The sequence below is a fragment of the Gekko japonicus genome, unplaced genomic scaffold, assembly GCF_001447785.1.
Source record: "Gekko japonicus isolate JY-2015 unplaced genomic scaffold, Gekko_japonicus_V1.1 scaffold2383, whole genome shotgun sequence".
Lineage (NCBI taxonomy): Eukaryota > Metazoa > Chordata > Lepidosauria > Squamata > Gekkonidae > Gekko > Gekko japonicus.
The window spans coordinates 175,432-193,575 of NW_015174909.1; the positions used below are offsets into that span (position 1 = coordinate 175,432).

Here is an 18,144-nt window from a genome sequence, read left to right on the forward strand (position 1 = left end):
CTGTGAACTCTTAATCTAGAATGAACGAATGGGCATTTCAATAAAACAACCGGGGTTCAGTGTTGCAGTAAAAGGCACGTTGAAAATGATGAGATTTCTAAGAGTTTTTCAAGGAGGGTTACATCAAAATAACCCAATGTTGAAGCTTTGCCTCGCTGGAAAAGAGGACAGACAATCTGTTCTCAAAACACATGCTGCTTTTTGATAGTAATAAAGTGTCGTATTGATAGATCAAGATGGGTAGCCGTGGTAGTCTGTCTGTCCCAGTAGAAAAGAGCACAGGAGCATCTTAAAGACGAACAAAATTTGTGGCAGGGGAGGCGCTTCCATGAGTCACTGCTCACTCCTTCAGATACAGCTAGAATATGGCTCCATCTGTTCTTATACCTTGGAGAGTGCCTGCTACTGTCATTCAGCATCTGAAATCACCCCATTCTCCAAGACAGAAGGATAAATGGACTCATATTCTAGCTATATCTGAAGAAGTGAGCCGTGAGTGACTCACGAAAGCTCACCCCCTGCCACAAATGTTGTTAGTCTTTAAGGGGCTCCTGGACTCTTGCCCTTTTCTACTGCTAAAGAATCACCTTGTGCAGAAAGGGATGTTAAGAAAGCCAGGTATGTCCAGGGGGTTGTCATAAGTGCAGCCCGTGACAGGGGTGTCCACAAGCCCCATCCCCAAGTGGTTCTCAAGAAAAGCAAGCTATGGGGCTGTGGGATCAGCCTATCAGCAAATTACTATCAGCAAATTAATTCCTCCCTTCGGTAATCAAATAGCAGAATGTTTGTTTTTCATCGGAACACCGATGGTCATGAAATCCTCTGCTAATACCACTTCTTGCCCATCCAGCGCCAGCTCCGCTTGTCTCTTCAATTCCGTAACATCCGTATCACCTTCGCCAACCTGGCCGGCTGGCTTGTACCTCTGGCTGAAGTGTGACAGAACCAGTTTCTTCGCTTTACACAGCTTTGCAAACTCAGCCGCCATCTTGGGAGTGCTGTGGCCATGCTCTTTCGCTTTGGCCGCTTGGGTGTCATCCAGCGTGGCTTCGTGAACCAACAGATCTGCTCCGTCACAAAGCCTCACCGCGCCATCTCCAACGATACCGGAACAATCTCCTAAGATGCAGATTTTTCTTCCGGGAAAAGGGTCTTCTAAGACGTCTGAGGGAGAAACAGTTGTCCCATTTTCCAGGACGATAGTAGCTCCATCTTTCAATTTTCCGTATAAGGGGCCTGGCTGAACTCCTGGAAATTAAAGCACAGGTACGAGTTAACTGTCAGCAGAATTCTCAACACACCTTAAGAACATTAGAATCTTGGAATGGCTTTTAAGACGTTCACAAGTGGAACCATTCTCAGACACACATTTCTTCCCCTGCAAACATGAACACATGAGGGTGCCTTGCACTGAATCAGACCCTTGGTCCACCGAGGTCAGTACTGTGGACTCACGCAGTGTTCCCTCTAAGCTGGGTTAGCATGAGCTAGCTCACAGTGTTTTAGCCTCTGGCTCACACATTTTTGTCTTCGCTCAGGCAGGATGGCTCCAGAGCAAACTAATTTATGCAGTAGCCAAATTGCTCACAACTTTAATGCCAGTCGCTCACAAAGTAGAATTTTTGCTCACAAGACTCCACAGCTTAGCGGGAGCATTGCTCCCCAGGGTTTCAGGCAGAGGTCTTTCATGCCAACTATGGCCTGGTTCTTTTAACTGGAGATGCTGGGGACTCAACAAAAATGGTCTTCAAGATAGGACAACCTTACTTTTGCAACGCGAAGCATTCTGGGTACACAAATTAAAATTCATTAGAACCTTTTGGCCTTAATGTCAAATATGGAGCTTTCATGTTTTCTGTGACGGGTGTGTCAGATAATATCAAAGAGAGACACATATATCTTTAAGATACAATTGTAATGGGTGAATTTTTAGCACTGTGACTTTAAATATATGCAGCTTGTGAATAGCACTGAATGTTTACAATGGGAGTCGCCTGAGTTCTTGGCAGAAACCCAGAAGAAATGTTTGGTGAGACGTGAGTCCAGATAAGAAAGTTTTTGTGTTTGAGTGGTAAGCATATTATTGAGTTATGAGACGTGAGTTTTGCTTAGAAAGCGCTTTCACCTGTTGGCTAGCACAACACTGAAATGTTGAATAACTGGAGACGTTAAATGCTAAGGAGGCTGTGATTACATGTGTTGTATCTTGGCATTAGTTTACAGATGAGGAGCAGTTCCACCTTTGAAAAAGAAAGCAATTACATAACAGAAAGAAGCTAGTGAATCCGTCAGGCTGGAATTGAGTCTGTAAAAATATGGAGCCTGATTGTTGGACCGTCTTATTTGGAAAGCTCGTATACAGAGACTCTGGGGACCGAAACGGCAACAGATATTCAACATTGTGGAGAGAATGAGATACAACTTTACTGCCGTCTGATATGCTTTCAAGCAACACGCTGAAACTGAGTTAAGCAGAGACCCTGGGAACTTAAGTTCCAACATATATTCAGCATTGTGGTGAGAATGAAATGTAATCCTATTGCTGTTTGATATGCTTTCAAGCAACAGGTTGAAATTGATGGTTGATGCTACAAGCTGAATGCATTGTATTGATACTGAATGTGCAGTGACATATTAATGTCACTGCCCATGTGACCCAGAAGTGAAGTCATCATGTCTGGGACGTTGGGGCGACGATCTAGTATTTGGGCAAAAACTCTATGGTGAATTTGGCTTCTGCATTAGAATTTTCCCCCAAACACTAGAGTGTTGCCCCAGCGTCCCAGATGTGATGACGTCACATCCAGGTCACGTGGGCAGTTATGTAGACAAGTCACCACCAATGCTCTCTCTAAGCTGCGGAGTCCTGTGAGCAAAAATTCTCCTTTGTGAGCTACGGGCACTAAAGTTGTGAGCGAGCGATTGGGCTGTTGCATAAATCAGTTTGCTCTGGAGCCCTCCTTCCGGAACTAAGACAAAAATGTGTGTGAGCTGGAGGCTAAAAAACTGTGAGCTAGCTCACACTAACTCAGCTTAGAGGGAACACTGGTCACCACACATCAAATGGATCTCCCGCTTTTTAGAAGTAAGTCCCCCGCCCCACCAGCCAGCTGATCAGTGGTAGGGAGGTGGCAACTGGCAGAAGAGGACCCCTGCCTCCACCGGAGGGGGGGGTTGGTACCCCTAACACAGAGGCGGGCAATAACAAACCACCTCTGAACATCTCTTGCCTTGAAAACCCCAAGTCGGCTGCGACCTGATGGCACCTTTCGCTGCCGCCACCAAAAGTAACCAGAATTCACCACACAAGTTCCAAAATGTGTCACGCGGTCTGAACGCAGCCAAGATCTCATAGAACACCAGTGTTCCCTTTTCGTATCACAAAGACAGTATGCGCTTCTTCAAAACGGTTTAGGAAAAGAGACGCTTGCTCTTACCTTATACGTTTCCACGCCCAACTTTTCAGATCAGATCAGAAGAAGAAGAAGAGATTGGATTTCTACCCCGCCCTTCACTGCCCAAAGGTGTCTCAGAGCGGCTTACAATCCCCTTTCCCTTCGCCTCCCCACAACAGACACCCTGGGAGGTAGGTGGGGCTGAGAGGGCTCTTGACAGAAACTGCTCTTTTTCAAGAACAGCTCTTATCAGAGCTACAGCTTGCCCAAGGTCATCCACCCAGGTGCAAGTGGAGGAGTGGGGAATCGAACCCAGCTCTCCCAGATTAGAGTCCCCGCACTTAACCACGACACCAAACTGGCTCACAGCCACTAACTGATCTTACCAAAGGTTTCAAGGGAGAGGAGCTGTGCCAAGCCTGTAAACAGCAAAACAGCCTGGAAGCACACACATATCTCGAAGACAGAGTGGTTTATTGTAGCAGCTGCTCTCGTAGCCAACGGCTTACTTCATGGCATGAAGTGGGCCAGTGATTCTGAAAACGCATGCTGCAAGAAATCAATTAGTCCCAAAGGTGCCACAGCACTTTCCCTTTCTTTGCTCGACAAAAGTAGATTACATGCCGGGAAAGTTATTAGTCATTCGTCCAATCAACAGCCAGGGTGTGACATCAGCACTCTAAGTCATCAGCAGAGGTGCCCTGGGAGTTCTATAGCGCAATCCGAACCAGAGTTACACCTTTTGGGAGGCTACTGGAAGTCAGTAGGATTAGAAGAGGAGGAGGAGGAGATCGGATTTACACCCCTGCCCTTCACTATCCAAAGCATAGGCGTAATCTTCGTGGGGGCGGCGGGGCTTCAGCCCCCGCCGAAATTTTCAGGAAGGTACTCAGCCTCCCCCGGGAGCCACCCTTGCTCCTAGCAAAGCAATGCCTCTGGCCCAGCCCCAGCCCCCCCCGGGAAATTGGAAAGTCTACACCCTTGATCCAAAGGAGTCTCAGAGCAGCTTACAATCTCCCTTCCCTTCCCCCTCCCCACAACAGATACCCTGTGAGCAACGCTCCCTCTAAGCTGTGGAGTCCTACTTTGTGAGCTCCTGGCATTAAAGTTGTGAGTGAGCGATTTGGCTGCTGCATCAATTGGTTTGCTCTGGAGCGATTTGGCTGCTGCATCAATTGGTTTGCTCTGGAGCCCTCCTTCCTGAGCTGAGACCGAAATGTGTGAGCCGGAGGCTAGAAAACTGTGAGCTAGCTCACACTAACCCATCTTAGAGGGAACACTGCCTGTGAGGTAGATGGGGCTGAGAGAGTTCTCTCAAGAACTGCCCTTGAGAGAACAGCTCTGAAAGAACTTATGACTGACCCAAGGTCACGCCAGCAGGTGCATGAGGCGGAGTGGGGAATCGAACCTGGTTCTTCCAGATTAGAGGCTGTGGTCTTAACCACTACACCAAGGCTGTAACTCTCTGTAGGACTGCACTGTTAATTAGGGCTAGTGAAGCAAAGTGGCCCCCGCAGCATCATGACTGCTGACTATTTAGGACTTGGGAGAGTCATGTTCCAATGACCATTTGGCTTGGATGTTCACTGGGTCAGTGACCTTGGGCTAGGGTTACCAGCCTCCAGGTGGAGTCTGGAGTTCTTCTGGAATTATAACTGCTCTCCAGACAACAGAGATCAGATCAGGAAATGGCAACTTTAGAGGTTGGTCTTTATGGAATCACATCCCTCCCCCAGGCACCGCCCCCAAATCTCCAGGATTCCCCCCCCCCAGCGTCCTGTTTCATGGGAACCCGTGGGTCGCTGCGGCATCCAAATCAGCATACAGTGGTTTGCACTTGGGGGGGCCCGATTTGCAAACTGGAACTGAGCATACAAGGGGAGGGAGGGTGTGGAAGCCCAAGGCTCGTTCACGTAACACCAAACCGTGGTTTGATGTTACGTTGACGAACCAAGCTTCATTCTCCCTTCCACCAGCATTATGAACAGAATACTACTGACTTACTTGAGAAAGTTATTGAAAGGTCTAAAAGAAGATAAGGTACGTCAAACACTCTCAAACACTCTGGAGTGCTATTACAACGCAGAGTATTACCACCCTTTCAGGGGACGGTCTGCAAAAACTCCATCGTGTCTCTGTTAAGAATCTGCATTACATCCTAAATAACCACACGGACTCTGAGCTCACGAAGACTTATGCAACCATAAATTCATTAGTCCACGAGTCAAAGTACACATTACAATTTGAAAGGTGTGGTTGTCCATATTCCCTCAGTTCATTTATTTCATGTATTTACCTTACTTATATAGTTCGCTTTTCTCACTTGGACTCAAAGCGGATTACACACAGTGAGCCAAAACAATCGACGGATGGGGAATTTGACGACCAATGCAATAGGATCAGGGCTGTAGATGCAATCAGACTTTGACCGACGAGCAGGGCCGGCCCCAGCTTATTTTGCACCCTAGGCGAGGATCCCTTCTAGCGCCCCCCCCCCATGCGCCCACCCTTTTTCAAAAATAAATGCATTTAAGGAAGAATGAAAAACACAAATAATCAAGAAACTCCCAGAGTACGGGGCCGGGTGCAGTTTGGCGCCCCTAAGGGCCAGCCCGCTCTAGGCGATCGCCTAGTGAGTGAGCCGGCCCTGCCGACGAGATCAAACATTCAAGTGTCAGGTGCGAGGGGTCTCATTGCCCAAGTCCATGCGGCCAACACTCCCGCTAAGCTGTGGAGTCTTGTGAGCAAAAATCCTACTTTGTGAGCGACTGGCATTGAAGTTGTGAGCGAGCGATTTGGCTGCTGCATGAACCAGTTTGCTCTGGAGCCCTCCTTCCTGAGCTAAGGCAAAAATGTGTGAGCCGGAGGCTGAAAGACTGTGAGCTAGCTCACACTTACTCAGCTTAGAGGGAACACTGCACAGGGCCCTGATTCAGATAGTGGGGGGGGGGGGGGAGGTGCACCAGTGCACATGCAGTCATCCACTAGGGCAAATAACACACCCACCCAAGATGATGCTTCAGGTCAGTAAAATAGTGCAAGAAAGAAGGTGGAAGCCCTTTCTTCCCGTGGTGGTGGTTGTTGTTATAGTAATAATGATAATGATAATTGAGCCTTCGGGGTAGGGCGGGATATAAATCCAAAGATAAATAAATAAAAATAAAATTTCTATACCCCCCTCCCCAAAATGGGGCTCAGGGTGGTTAACAATTTATAAACACAATTCTAATAAATACTATATATATATACACACACACACACACATACCTACATACATAGGGGTCATTTAGTAGAAAAGGAGGTGCAGGAGCTCATTAGCATAGCTCATTAGCATAACTTATTTGCATATATTTTCATATGCCACACCCCCTGACATCCCCGGAAGTGTGTCAGACGGCAACACCCACCGCTCAGGCTCCACTGGACTGTTTTGGATTGCTAGCTATTTGGGGGGGGGGGGAAATGTGCAGATCTGTCCTCGCAGAGGAGGGAGAGCTTGTACCTGAATAAAACCTGGTCTTAAAGGTGCCACTGGACTGTTTTGGACTGGGGGGCCAGGGGGAGCTCTGCAGCTTACCTGGCTGCTTCTTGCTCTGACTGAGGGCTGCTGGGAGCAGGGGGTGGGGCTTGATGCATGTGCCCGGCCCCTGGGCTCTTTACTGCTGGAGCTCCGTTCCTGTGCACTCGTGCAGGAAATGACCCCTGCATAGATACACACACACACACACACACAGAGTAATCAGCTGCCTGGGGAGGTGGTGAGCTCCCCTTCCTTGGCAGTCTTCAAGCAGCAGCTGGACAGACACTTGTCAGGGATGCTCTCGGCTGATCCTGCACTGAGCAGGGGGTTCGCCTAGATGGCCTGAATGGCCCCTCCCAACTCTGTGATTCGCTGATTCTATGAAACAGATTAAAACTTAAAGCCATAAACCAGTAGTGATAAAAACTGATTAGATGGCGTTAGACATTATATATCCTCCCTTGGGGGGAGGCCAGGGTTGAAGGTAAACCGTTGCTGTCCTCAACCATAGGCCTGGCGGAACATCTCTGTCTTACAGGCCCTCTGGAACTGTTTTAAGTCCCGCAGGGCACGGATGTCACTAGGCAGAGAGTTCCACCAGGCTGGCGCCAGGCCTGAAAAAGCCCTGGCCCTGGTTGAAGACAGCTGGATATCCTTCAGGCCAGGGATCACCAGGAGGTTCTTATTTCCAGCATGCAGTTAGGAGTGGGGGGCTCCCATCTGGAGAACCAGGTTTGATTCCCCACTTCTCTTCCAACATGAAGCCTGCTGGGTAACCTTGGGCCAGTCAGAACTCTCTCAGCCCCACCTACCTCATTAGGTGCCCCTTGTGGGGAGAGGAAGGGCGAGGCAATAGTACGCTGTGTTGAGACTCCTTAAGGAAGAGAAAAGCGGGGCACCCGTTTGGTGTAGTGGTTAGGGGCATGGAACTCTAATCTGGAAGAACCAGGTTTGATTCCCCACTCTTCCACATGCAGCTGCTGGTGTGACCTTGGGTCAGTCACAAGTTCTCTCAGAGCTGTTCTCAGAAGAGCTCTCTCAGCCCCACCTACCTCACAGGGTGTCTGTTGTGGGGAGGGGAAGGGAATGGAGATTGTAAGTCGCTCTGAGACTCCAATCTCTTCTTCCTCTTCTTCTTCTTTCAGTGCTATGGTCCTGAGCTGAATCGGCACCCTGCATCCTTGGGAAATGAGTCTCTTCGAAAAGGGCACTTGTCGCATTCAAAGTCAGGTCCTAACATGTTGTTTGGCCCTCAGCTACCCCAAGACTCTAAAGTCCTAAGTAGACCGACACTCTTCTAAGCCCGCTGACTCCAACAGACTTAGAAATGGTGCTAACGGCTGTCTATTGGGGACTAACATAGGCCTCCCCCTTCTGGAATCGAACCAAGGAACATCCACGATCCTTTTAAGACCAACCGGCAGAATATTTTGTACAGAATCTATAGCTCCGGGACCTTTCTTACAAGCAGTGTTCCCTCTAAGCTGAGTTAGTGTGAGCTAGCTCACAGTTTTTTAGCCTCCGGCTCACACATTTTCGTCTTAGCTCAGGAAGGAGGGCTCCGGAGCAAACTCATTTATGCAGCAGCCAAATCACTCGCTCACAACTTTAATGCCAGGAGCTCACAAAGTAGAATTGTTGCTCACAAGACTCCACAGCATAGAGGGAACATTTCTTACAAGACTCAAGCGGGCAGGACCCATTACCTAGTTCCTTCAGCTTCTGCACGTTGAGTCTTCCGGGCCGCGGCTTCTCTTCCACGACAAAGCCAAAGGAAGGTATTCGGTGGAAGAGCCTGAAGGCCTTCATCACGAACTGCTCGTTGTCCACCAACACGTACGAGTCTTCTACGGGATCCAAACAAAGGGTGTCCCCTTGCGTTTCTTCCAACGAGGTGTCATCTCTGTCCACGAAAGACACCTCTCTGAGTTCTTCCGGGGGGCACTGATCTCGCGTAGGCACCAGCTCGTGAACCACATAAGGGAAGACGAGTTGCGAGTGGGAGAGGTCCATAGTCCTCCGGAGGAAGCTCCTTAGTCCCAGCGGTCCATAGATATCAACCGGCCGCGTGTTTGTGGTGGAGCTGCTCTGGAGACTGATCGTACAGAGGAGCCCGGGAAGGCCAAAGAGGTGGTCTCCATGAAGGTGAGTGATGAAGATCTTGGTGATTCTACCTAATAACACAGACAGTGATCAGATGCACCGGAGCCAAAGGAATGCCAAAGGCAAGAAGAGCATAAGAATGCAAGTTCATATAGGGCAGGAATCCTCAGGCAGATCTTTAAAAGTAAAGGTTCCCTTGCTCGAAAGCCAGCCGAGTCCGACTCTAGGGTTGCAGTGCTCATCTCCGTTTCAAAGCCGAAGAGCCAGTGCTGTCTGAAGACGTGTCCGTGGTCATGTGGCCGGCATGACTAAACGCCAAGGCGCACGGAACGCTGTTACCTTCCCACCGAAGTGGCACCTATTTATCTACTTGCAGTTTCTTGCTTTCGAACTGCTAGGTTGGCAGGAGCTGGAACTAGAGACGGGAGCTCACTCCATCATGCGGCACACCCGGGTCTCGAACTGCTGAACTACTGACCTTCCACAGCCTGCAGTTCAGCGTCTTAACCACTTGAGCCACCGCACCTTAAAGACTAACAAAATTTGTGGCAGGATCTGAGCTTTTATGAGTCACTGGTTCACTTCTTCAGATACGTGAGCACTGAGTCAGTGACTCACAAAGGGTCACACCCTGCCACAAATTTTGTTGGCATTTTAAGGTGCTACTGGACCCTTGCTCTTTTCTCCTGCTACAGAAAGACTAACGTGGCTACCCAGCTTGATTTATCTCCGTGGAAGGCACCGCATTTAGCCGTAGAGAATGGAAATCCATCAACCTTGAAGTATCTGAGGAAGTGAGCAGTGACTCACAAAAAACTACTCCCCTGCCACAGATTTTCGTAGAATCGAAGAATCATAGAATGTTAGAGATGGAAGGGACCTTGCAGGTCATCTCGTGCAACCCCCTGCACTCTGCAGGAGCACAGACGAAAGACAGCCCTACAACATACCCGAAGGATGGTGGTCCAGCCTCCGCTTGAAAACGTCCAGCGAAGGAGCATCCACCACCTCCCGAGGCAGACTGTTCCACTGCTCAACCCCCCTTACAGTGAGGAAGTTTCTCCTGATATTTAGCCGGTAACGACTCCCTTGTAATTTCCACCCATTAAATCTAGTCTTGCAATCCGGAGCAAGAGAGAATAGATCTGCTCCATCTTCTACATGACAGCCCTTCAAATACTTGAAGACTGCAATCATGTCCCCTCTAAGCCTTCTCTTTCCCAGGCTAAACATACCCAACTCCTTCAGCCTTTCCTCATAAGACTTGGATTCCAACCCTCTCACCATCCTGGTTGACCTCTTCTGGGCACACTTGAGCTTGTCAACATCCTTCCTAAAATGCGGTGCCCGAAACTGGACACAGTACTCCAGGTGAGGCCTGACCATAGCAGAATAGAGTAGGGCTACTACCTCCCGTGATCTGGACACAATGCTTCTGTTTATGCATCCTAAGATTGCATTAGCTTTCTTCACAGCCACATCGCACTGCAGGCTCATGTTTAGCTTGTGATCAACCAGAACACCCAGATCCCTTTCACATGAGTTGCTGTCAAGCCAAGTCCCTCCCATTCTATATGAAAGAGGATTGTAAGCCGCTCTGAAACTCCCTTGGGTAGTGAAGGGCGGGGTATAAATCCAATCTCTTCTCTCTTCTTCTCCCATATATCTGTGCCTTTGATTTTTTGTACCTAAGTGTAGGACTTTGCCCTTTTCTCTATTGAAATTAATTTTATTTGTCTCAGCCCACTGTTCCAGCCTACCTAGGTCATTTTGAATCCTGACTCTGTCTTCTTCAGAATTAGCAATCTCACCCAGCTTTGTGTCATCTGCAAATTTGATAAGCATCCCCTCTATGTCTTCCTCCAGGTCATTTATAAAAACACTGAACAACACCGGGCTCAGGACCCAGCCCTGCGGCACTCCACCCGAGACTTCCCTCCACATAGAAGCAGAGCCATTTACGAGCACTCGTTGGGTGCTGGAAGGTGCTGCTAAAGCTCTTTTCTACTGCTTCAGACGGACTAACACGGTTACCCATTTTGATACAGATCTTTGTTCAGGATCTTCTCTCTCACCTTAGCTTGGCTCACTGATTTCTTGTGAATGACTGAAACATTTTACAAACACAGTGGCATCCTAATGCAGACTATTCGCTTCAAAGTGCTGGTTCTTACCTTTAAAGCCCTATATGGTCGGGGTCCAGCTTACTTAAGGGACTGCCTTTCCTCATATGTCCCCCTGCGAGCACTACGGTCTGGGACGCAACACCTTCTGGCGATGCCAGGCCCCAAAGAGGCCAGGCTAGCCGCTACCAGGGCCAGGGCCTTCTCGGTGGCGGCTCCTACCTGGTGGAACGAGCTCCCAGAGGAGATCCGGGGCCTGTAAAACGGAGCTCTTCCACCAGGCATATGAGTAGGAGCCGCCACTACCATCACTACTGTTCCATCATAACCTGGCCCCGGATGAAGGAACATAAGCGTCTTCCGGAACAGATGACGCTGAGTAGGTAATAGAGCAGTTGTAATACGCCATCTTATGGAATATCATATTAGAACATCTAGAGCACTTTTGTTAATAATAATGTTATTGTACTGTAGTGATTTTAAATGGTTTTAAATATGTTTTATATTGGCTTATGCCTCCTTGTAAGCCGCCCTGAGCCCGCGTAGCGGGGAGGGCGGGGTATAAATTGAACTTATAAATAAATATAAAACCCTTCTGAACCCACTGGTTTCAATCACTCGGAGTCTCAGAGCGGCTTACAAACTCCTTTCCCTTCCTCTCCCCACAACAGACACCCTGTGAGGCAAGCAGGGCTGAGAAAGCTCTTTTGAGGACTGTTCTTGAGAGAACCCCTCTGAGAGAACTTGTGACTAACCCAAGGTCACCCAGCAGCTGCATGTGGAGGAGTGGGGAATCAAACTCGGTTCTCCCAGATTAGAGTTCGCACTCCTAACCACTACACCAGACTGGCTAGAATTAGGCCCCCACTGACCTGCTTTCAGATGACTTCTCATGAACTGAGTTTGGGTCCCTTCACCGCAGTCAAACAGCCAGCATTCTCCTTCAAAGCGGACCACCGTCGCCGAAGCCCCTCGAGTTGGAGAAGGGTAGGCAGCACCCGTGCCCAGAAAAGTTACGTCCATGGCCATGGTGCAAGAAAGCAGGGCATCACCTACAGGGGACAGTGACCCATGGGCATCAAAGGCGCACCTACACATCACAGCACACTGCTTTGTAGCATTTGTTCACAACTGGATTTTCTTCTGTGGGGCAAAACAATCCGGTTGTGAATGACTGCAATCGCACAAACAGCAGCAGACTATTTAATGATGCACGGACGCAACCTAGGGTTGCCAACTTCCAGGTAGTGGCTGGAGACCTCTTAGGGGTACAACTGAACTCCAAACAACAGAGATCAGGTGGACTCTGGGTACCCTGCTGATGTCCACTATTGCAGAAGCCTAATTGTGGAGCGAATGGAAAACTAGTGAAGGAGAACTGTTGAAACTCTATTTCATTCACAGCGAAAGAGTACCAGCTATCTGAAGAAGCATAACGTGAAGCCATAGCTGTATCAGGACTATTTTTGGACAGGAACGGAGTTCTGGCTGGCTCCCAAGTTGGCCACGCCCAGCAGGAACTCATTAGCATAATAGGCCACACCCAACAGCAGAAACTCATTAGGATTGGCTACATTAGGGGTGTGTGGCCTAACATCCAAAGGAGTTCCTGCTACAAAAAAAAGCCCTGGGTTTTGATGACAAACAAGGTGAACAGAATAAGAGGCAAAAGGTGGGTGTGGCAGGATGACCTAACTTCTGGTAACATGGGGGTGTGGCCTAATATGGTCATGAGCTGTGTTGTTGGGGATGTGGCCTGATATGCTAATGAGTTCCTGCTGTTGGGTGTGGCCTATTATGCTAATGAGTTCCTGCTGGGCTTTTTCTACCAAAAAAGCCCTGGCTGTACTCACACATGATGTGGAACTATTGCACTCTTGAAGTTTTTTATACACAGGAATTGTGGGCTCTAATTGTATTCTCTCTTCGTATCAAGTACTTTTTGTTCCTAGCTCTGTAGATATATATGGGTTCTTTAACAAAGATTTCAAATTGTTTGAATTGTTCGTAATTCATTCACGGAGTGTCGTTATAATTTATACAGTCTCCTCCCGTGAGCTCTCATTTTTGATATATAACTTCCAGGGAGTGGCTGGAGATCCCTTGGGGTACAACTGATCTCCCAACAACAGAGATCAGTTCCCCTGGAGAAAACAGCCACTTTGGAAGGCGGGCTCAGCCTGCTGAGGGTCCCTCCCCCTCCCCAAAGCCCACCCTCCTCAGGCTCCACCCCCAAAATCTCCAGGTTTTTCCCAACCCGGAGCTGGCAACCCTAATGTAACCACAGATTTACACTCCCCCCCCCCCAAGAACTGTCAGACAAAACATTTGCAGGTTATCGGACATTAAAATGTACTTGGCAAGACTAGAAGACTGCCCAAGCGAACCTGCCTATCATCTCCCACACTGGACTTTCCATCATTGTTGTTGTTGTTGTTGTTGTTAATCTGACCCACCTGCCTGCCTGCTGTCGGGAGCGGCCCTCACCCACTCTGGAGGGACTGATTACTGTTCAGTTCTTGTTTTACACTGGCCTGTCTTTGTAGCCCCCTGACCTGGATGGCATGGGCTAGGCCAGTGATGGCGAACCTCTTAGAGACCGAGTGCCCAAGCTGCGACCCAAAACCCACTTATTTATCTTAAAGTGCCAACACGGCAATTTAATCCGAATGCTGAGGTTTTACTTTAGAAAAAACAACTCATACATTAACTTAAGATAATCCAAACAAAGTAAGGAAAGCGATCCCAAATGCTTTGACTTACTTAAAATTATTTGGCAGAGAATTCGACACTTTAATGATGGTCTGGGCCTGGCTGGGGCGATGGCACGCGTGCCCACAGAAAGGGCTCTGAGTGCCACCTCTGGCACCCGTGCCATAGGTTCGCCACCACTGGGCTAGGCCAACCTCATTAGATTTCAGAAGTTAAGCAGGGTCAAGCCCTGGTTAGTACTTGCATGGGAGACCACCAAGGAAGCAGGCCTGTAGCTACAGCGTGGCATGTTGGGGCCCTGTCCCCTTAATTAAAAGTCTCGCTCCACAAATAGCCATGCCAGAAACCTTTTTTTTTGGGGGGGGGGGGTTGTTTGGGAATGTTGTGAGAGCCAGATCATGTGAGGGCCAGTTTGGTGTAGTGGCTAAGTGCACGGACTCTAATCTGGGCGAACCAGGTTTGATTCCCCACTTCCTCCACTTGCAGCTGCTGGATGTCCTTGGGCAAGCTATAGTTCTCTCAGAACTGTTCTCCCAGAGCTCTCTCAGCCCCACCTACCTCACAGGGTGTTTGTTGTGGGGAGGGAAAGGGAAAGGAGACTGTAAGCCACTCTGAGACTCCAAGTGAAGGGCAGGGTATAAACCTAATCTATTATTTTCTAAAATATACTATTTTTATATCCTTTTAAAATTCAATAAAAAGTTTAATGTTTAGAAAAAATACAAGTCTTGCTGTATGCTGTATGGAGGGCCTGAGCGCTCTGATGCTGTGGCCACTGACGCTCCTTTGAGAGAGCGACTGGAGACACTCCCGGCGGGGGCTGGAGCAGCTCCCGGCGGGGGCTGGAGACCCCAAGGCTTGGGAGATCCGGCAGGCGAAGGGACTGAGTGGGGTCAGGGGGGGGGGTCCTCGCTGCTTTAAACGTCTCCCGGGGGCTTCTGCTGCAAAGAAAACTCGGCACGAAAGGAAGGGGGGGACAATGTCCTTCCCCCTCCCTGGAAGACCCCACCGAGGAATAAAAGAAAATAAGGAACAACGAAAGGCAGCAGAGTAACAAAATAAAAGGAAAGGGAAAAAAACCAATTAGGAATCGGGGGGGGGGGGGGCGTTGCCACCCCTGGAGAGCGAGCCGGATCCACTACACGTGCGAGACAAGGGAAAGGGGAAATGGACGATACCACCTCGACCTGGGGAGGATCGCTTTTGAAATAAAACGTTTTCCTGTGTTTAAAAACTCCCTGCAGTTGGAGGAAAAATATAGAGAAAAAGCAGAAGAGAGCTCCCCCTCCCCGACAGTTGTCTGTCTGAAGATTTATGTTTTACTTTTTCTTTAGACGGGAGCGTTCCAAAGAGATTCCCCCCCCCCTTTGAAGCATGCAGTGGTTCTGTCCGTTCGCTGGTTTCCCTCCCGCCGGAGCTTTCCTTGGAATGTACCATTTCAGGCTGAAGTCGTTGCCCGGCATATCTGACTTGCAGAAAAGCAGACTGTCAAGTAGGAAAAGTCAGCAAGGACGCTTTCTCTCTGCTAGAGAATTTTGCTAGTTCCCCCCTCCCCGAATCCCAACATGCAAACCCCTCCTTAGTGATCTCCAGTGGTATAGTCCTAAAAAAAACTGGATCCTGCAATTCAACTCAATCTGTAAATACAAGTTTATTCTCTTTTTGTACACACCTTGAGCGTCTTCCTACCGTTTTATGCCAGCTGCCAAGAATGGGGGGGGGGGGGAGACTTGAATTATATGCTGCTGGGCATCCCCGGCTTGGAAATTCCCCCTCCTTTCTGATTTCTCCAGTTCACGCCTCTGATGGGAAAGGAAGGTGAAAACGAGCTTCTTTGGCGAGCTCGGACAGCGACGTCCTCTTTCATTCCTGATTATTTTGCATGGCCAGGAAGTCAAGCCGCGACCTTTAAAACCGACAGCAATAGGTTCCGGGGCTTAACAGTCTCGTAGGAGGAGCGAGTGAGCCTTCATACGTCTGCAAGGATCAAAGAATCGTCCACGACACAGGGAGAACCGACTGGAGCAGGGTGTCAAATATGCGGCCTGGGGGCCGGAACAGGTCCCCGGAGGGCTCTGTCAGGCCCACAGTGGAACTGGCTGTCTTCGGCTTCTCCTTCCAGTTCTGCTGCTGCTGTGTGCAGCTAACAGATACACACCTGAACAGCATACTCAAGATTGCAACAGTACAGAGATTCTGATGCAATAATTCAGAGCAAGAGGTGTCAGTTATCACTGTTAAACAAAATATTGCAAGAGTGCTAAGGTTTTGAGCATGCTTTTATTTCAAGTTAAAAAAAAACAACCCTGTGTTTGTGTCCTTTATAAAGTTTATATCTCTGCTACCTGGCATTACATTTTAGGACATACATGGCCCGGCCCAACAAGGTCTCATTTGTGTCAGATCCAGCCCTCATAACAAATGAGTTCGACACCCCTGGACTAGAGAATCACAGCAGCTCCGTTCAGACGTTGCAGTAGAAGGCACGTAAAACCCGTGTAGTGTACCCTTCTCCCCCCCTTTAGATGGGCTTCGAGCCATTCTCATGTTACATTCAAATTAATGCACATACAGCTTAACGCGTTAGGGTTGCGAACTCTGGGTTGGGAAATACCTGGAGATTTGGGGAGGTGGAGCCTGAGGAGGGAGGGGTTTGGGGAGGGGGTGGGACTTCAGTGGGGTAGAACGCCATAAGACGTCAACCTCCAAAGCAGCCATTTTCTCCAGGCAAATGGGTCTCTGTCACCTGGAGATCAGTTTTAATTCCAAGTCTCCAGGCCCCACCTGGAGGTTGAAGCCAAAAATGAGAGGTCACAGGAGGAAGTGGAATACCAAAAACAACATCCGTGACAAAAATAACAAAGAGTCAATAAAGATAAGCTGCAAAAACGTTTACTATAGTAATTCTGTAGAAAATGTTCTTCTATAATCGCTCACACGCTAACAAATACTGTGCACTGAAAACAATTCGTTTCCATGTTGACGTGGAATGTTTCCTTCAAGAGTTGATACGTAGTCATTCATAAGAATTGGGATTGCTTCACGCTCAGATAAAGCAAATATTGTGAAACGAATTGTTTTCAGTGCGCAGTATTCGTTGCGTGTGAGCGATTATAGAAGAAAATTTTCTACAGAATTACTATAATAAACGTTTTTGCAACTTATCTTTATTGACTCTTTGTTATATTTGTCACAGATGTTGTTTTTGGTATCCCCCACCTGGAGGTTGGCAACTCCTCATGAGACCAAAATCTTCTCATTAAATCCACTGACTTGCAAATGTGTAACCCACCTTGAGTCTCGGTGAGAAAGGGAGACTATAAAGTGCATAAATAAATACCTGGTGTGGGAATAATAATAACAGGCAGCATTTCTTCCCTTCTGGCACAGGAAGCATTGACAGGACAACTAAAAAACTTTTTAAAATCTCCCCCCACCCCAAGACAATCTGAATGTGAAAAAGAAGGAACAGTGTGTGTGTGTGTGGGCCACACTGCTTCCCAGTTGTTGCTATGGTTGGATCCTGAATTTCTCCATTATCTCCTAGAAGTGGCTGCTACTTTTACTCTTCTAATAAGAAACAGGAATAAAAAGTTACAGGAAGTCTAAAATTTTGGAAGCTGCTGAAGAGTCCAAAGTTGTTGAAAAAGGCAAACAAATGTAAAAAGGCTTGTGGGTTGTCACCATTTCTTCCTGGTAGGACACCTGTGTGTTAACAGATTTATTTATTTGTTCGGTTTGCATCCCGCCCTCCCTGCCGTGGTGAAGTCAAGCTGGCTTATACAGAATATATATATATTAAAACCAGGGGTTGTTTCGTAGAAAAAGAGCTAGGGGAACTCATTAGCATAACTCATTAGCATATGCCACACCCCCTGACATCACCGGAAGTGTGTCATAAGGCCACACACCCCGCCCCCAACGGTCCCGGCCACCGCCGCCGGCCTTGCAGCTCCACTGCCGAGCCCCATGAGGGGCCCGGCGGTGGACCTGCAAGGCCAGCGGGAGTGCAAGGAAGCCCCGCAAAGGCCCTCCCTGGCCCCAGGCAGGCAGGGGTGGGGAGAGGCAGGGAGGAAGCAACTTACCCTCCCTCTTCTCCTGCCTCCTCCTGGCTGAATGAGGGCCGGAAGCGGGGCAGCCAGAAGCAGGGGGCGGGGCTTCGTCATGTGCCCCGCCCCCTGTACCTCACCCGGGGGAACTGCGATCCCCCCCGAAATGACCTCTGATTAAAACAACAAAATATGATTAAAACACAAAAATATAATTAAACCACAGCATGTAAAATCTTGGC

General features: G+C 48.6%; 1 protein-coding gene across 1 annotated transcript; it reads right to left on the reverse strand.

The window, feature by feature from the left end:
* Positions 1-550: 550 nt before the first annotated feature.
* On the reverse strand, positions 551-12,179 carry ELAC1 (elaC ribonuclease Z 1). The gene is made up of 3 exons (XM_015425029.1): positions 12,014-12,179; positions 8,622-9,089; positions 551-1,248 (listed from the first exon to the last, which is right to left on the reverse strand). Exons 1-3 carry the CDS (start codon positions 12,168-12,170, stop codon positions 770-772), a joined length of 1,104 nt encoding a protein of 367 aa, XP_015280515.1. The 5' UTR covers positions 12,171-12,179; the 3' UTR covers positions 551-769.
* Between the last annotated feature and the right edge of the window lie 5,965 nt (positions 12,180-18,144).